This window comes from Epinephelus moara, chromosome 5 (genome assembly GCF_006386435.1).
Source record: "Epinephelus moara isolate mb chromosome 5, YSFRI_EMoa_1.0, whole genome shotgun sequence".
NCBI lineage: Eukaryota > Metazoa > Chordata > Actinopteri > Perciformes > Serranidae > Epinephelus > Epinephelus moara.
The window spans coordinates 2,372,527-2,376,011 of NC_065510.1; the positions used below are offsets into that span (position 1 = coordinate 2,372,527).

At 43.7% G+C, this 3,485-nt stretch overlaps 1 protein-coding gene across 2 annotated transcripts in view; it reads left to right on the forward strand.

The window, feature by feature from the left end:
- LOC126389839 (UTP--glucose-1-phosphate uridylyltransferase-like) overlaps positions 1 to 3,485 on the forward strand; it is a 27,896-nt gene that overhangs the window by 16,853 nt on the left and 7,558 nt on the right. For both annotated transcript variants that reach the window (XM_050043779.1, XM_050043778.1), the window contains exons 4-5: positions 2,894 to 3,079; positions 3,175 to 3,308. In XM_050043779.1, the coding sequence (XP_049899736.1) occupies positions 2,894 to 3,079; positions 3,175 to 3,308 (320 nt within the window). The remainder of the gene's footprint in view (positions 1 to 2,893; positions 3,080 to 3,174; positions 3,309 to 3,485) is intronic.

A 3,485-nucleotide genomic window follows, 5' to 3' on the forward strand; every position in this document is an offset into this window, starting at 1 on the left:
TCTCCTGTCCTCTGTCAGATAATGTCCCGCTCTAGTTTGGAGGACGTGAGACAGTGTCTCCTGTCCTCTGTCAGATAATGTCATGCTCTAGTTTGGAGGACGTGAGACAGCGGTCTCCTGTCCTCTGTCAGATAATGTCCCGCGCTAGTTTGGAGGACGTGAGACAGTGTCTCCTGTTAGACAGTTGTGGTTTCTAATGTAGTGCAGTCTGAGGTGTAGTCTCTTACACAGACGCCGATGACGTCAGCACGCTGGCTGACTCTGACGTCTGTGGACAGTTGTAATAGAACTAGCTCTGGCTCCCAGCGGCAGTGATGTGATTGGATCCGTACTTCCTTGACCAACGGCTGATTAGCTTTGCCTTCCACCCACCTACACCGGAATTGCTGTTCCCCGAATTGTTGTCCGTAGTACAACAGAAAAGGAAGTGTTCAGTGCATCACAACAAGAGATTAAAATGGATATGATTTCATTTGATTCAGCTCTATTGCAGAGCTGCAGCGTCTCTGTTACATGTAACACACGTGCTGAACCTATGGCAACGCCGTCACATGGTCTGGATATCCCTGTTCATTTCTATTACAAAACGAAAGACAAATGTCCCCAGACTTTCATTCTGGAGTAAGGGAGGCTGGTCACGCGAGACTACCTGAGGGGTCGAAGGTCACGGAGGTTTAGTGATGGTTTTCAGCCTTGGCCACTTACATGCAGAGATTTCTCCAGATTCTCTGAATCCTTTGATGATATTATCAGTTGTAGATGTGGAATCCCTAAATTCTTTGGCCTTACTACTTCCGAGGATGCTCCTTTGCAGCATCAAACTCAGAATGATAGGACAAAACAATAAAGTTTATGAGTTTGAATGTTTAATATCTCGTCTTCGTACTGTCCTCAGTTGAATATAGGTTAAAAAGAATTTGCAAATCATTGCATTCTGTTTAACATAGTGTCCCCACTGTCTGGACTTTGGGTCAGTATGTGTTGATTTCCATCTGTCCCTTCAGTTTCTTTTCTTTTTATTGTAGCATCTGTACATGATTTTATCAACTTGTCTTTTGATCCTTCTTTAGTATTACTTAATAAGTTATTTCAGGCTTCACGTTTCAACATGTGAAGTTAAATGTTTTGGTTGTTTTTGAAAGGAAAACGAGGTTCCTGAAGTCGCGACAGCATAAAAACACTTCCATGTCAGAACTGTTTAATGATGAAGTAGATATTTTTTTAAATATATTTCACTGTGTGTAATATTAAGCCACTGTCCTCCAGCTGTGTTAACACTGGTTGGTAATCAGGGTAAAATAAGGTTGTGTCGTTGCCTAACAGTCTGCTGTCTGCTCTGTAAAGCAAACTGTTTGCTCTCAGTCTGACCTCAACCTCAGTCTGTTCCTGTTTACCTGCAGATTTCCTCAGTGCATAATGTCAGTTACCCCCTGAGGACACGGTTAAACATATATTTTGTCTTTTATTTGTCAACTTTCTTTATAAGTGTAAATGTGTTTGGCAGGCAGGAAATTCATTCACCAGAGAATATCCCGACATCATTCAATTCACTGAAGTGCTTCTGCTCTCATGGCTTCAGTAGATAAAGTTAACTTATGTTTAGGTCTAACTTCTGATGTCAAAGCTTTGCTGCATCATTCATTTGGATTCAGACTGTCAGGCAGAAGCAGGAAGCTAATATTCATCTTGTAAAACTGCAGCACTTTTAAATCTATGCATGTGTTTGCAGGTGTGAATGAGTGCAGTGTCTTTGTGTGCATTGATTAGTAATACAAAAACATTTTGGGGAACAGGTTAGTAAAAAAGACAGACTCAGATATGGTCAGGGATGCAGGCACAGCAGACAGAAGACAAGTCTTTAAAGTGAAACCTCATCGTTTTACCTGTTTAGATAGGTAAACATGTTATACTACATCCAAACATGACGTGCACAGTAAGAAGATAACTTGAAATTGAGCAGGAACATGTGCAGGTGGAAACGTTCTCTGTAACAATGACGAGGGGCTGTACACATGCTGCGTTTTTTGCACCCTAAAATTCATTGTTTTCAATATAGACACACCGTCGAGCTGAAACACCAGAGCGACCCCAGAGTGATGTTGTCGCGGTATGCACGCGTTCCCAAGCACCTATTTTTCAGGGTGCCACGGCTGCGACCCAACTTTTGGAACACAGCAGCGCGCAACGCATGTCATGTGACGAGGAACAACCAATCACGGCCGACAGATATCTTTCCCTTCTTCCATAAATATCCAGTCTGTGATAAATATGGAGGAGAAGTTGATCATGTTAGTGCAGAGCTGTCAGAGCTTTATATCTGTCCCACAGACAACAGGCCTACACACTTATAGACGGCTCCTGGAAGAAGATCAACTCTGCTCTCAGGATTTTGGGTAAATAGATTATGATGCAGTGCTTGTTAAGGTTGCTTAGCAACTTAGACCCAAACGCTGCCATGCTCTTGAAAGTCTGCAGTTTTTGCCAAAAACAGCACAGGACCATAAAACGGGTATGTCTGTAAAGAGGGGACTGGTGGGTATCTATAGAAACCATTTTAATTTCACATATCTTGAGGTGAGAGGTTCAGGGACCTCTGTGAAAGTGACCATGTCAGTTTTTCCCTCAGCAAAATTTAGCCCACCTTTCGAGCATTATTTAACCACCTTCCCGACAAGATAGCAGGACATGGTAGGTACCAGTGGATGGCTGAGTTCCTCTTAACTTCTGCTACCTCTGAAAGACATCGTGGTGTCAGCTGAGGACGCTGGCGTCCTAGTGTACTGAAAGAGGTGAAGGCACAGGCATGTTACCTGTCAACACACACATGTTGTGATACTCTGTTCTACCCAGTCAAAACCTGACGTAATGTCCCTTTAATTATGTCTCTGCTCAGATCCAGCCATACGAGAAGATCAAGATGAAAGGTCTTCCTGACAACATCACCGCCAGCCTCAACAAGCTCGCTGTGGTCAAACTGAATGGCGGTCTGGGAACTAGTATGGGCTGTAAGGGTCCCAAGAGTCTGATCAGCGTCCGCAACGAGAACACCTTCCTGGACCTGACCGTCCAGCAGATCGAGGTAGAGACTCACAAAACGTCACAACAAGCAGCTCTGAACCTTCGAACCTTCGCACCAGGCTGAACTGAACTCTGTGTTTCTGTTGTTGTTTTCAGCATCTGAACAAAACCTTTAACGCAGAAGTGCCGCTCGTTCTCATGAACTCCTTCAACACTGATGAAGACACAAACAAGATCCTGCAGAAATACAAACACCACCGTGTCAAGATCCACACCTTCAACCAGAGCAGGTACAGCACGCACACACACACACGCACACACACACACACACACACACACAAAGGTCAAATGTCAAGGTCATCCGTGACCTTGTATCCATCTCTTTCTCATTAACACAATATCTCAAGAATACCTGAAGGGAATGTCTTCAAATTTGGCACAAACATCTACTTGGACTCAAGAATGAA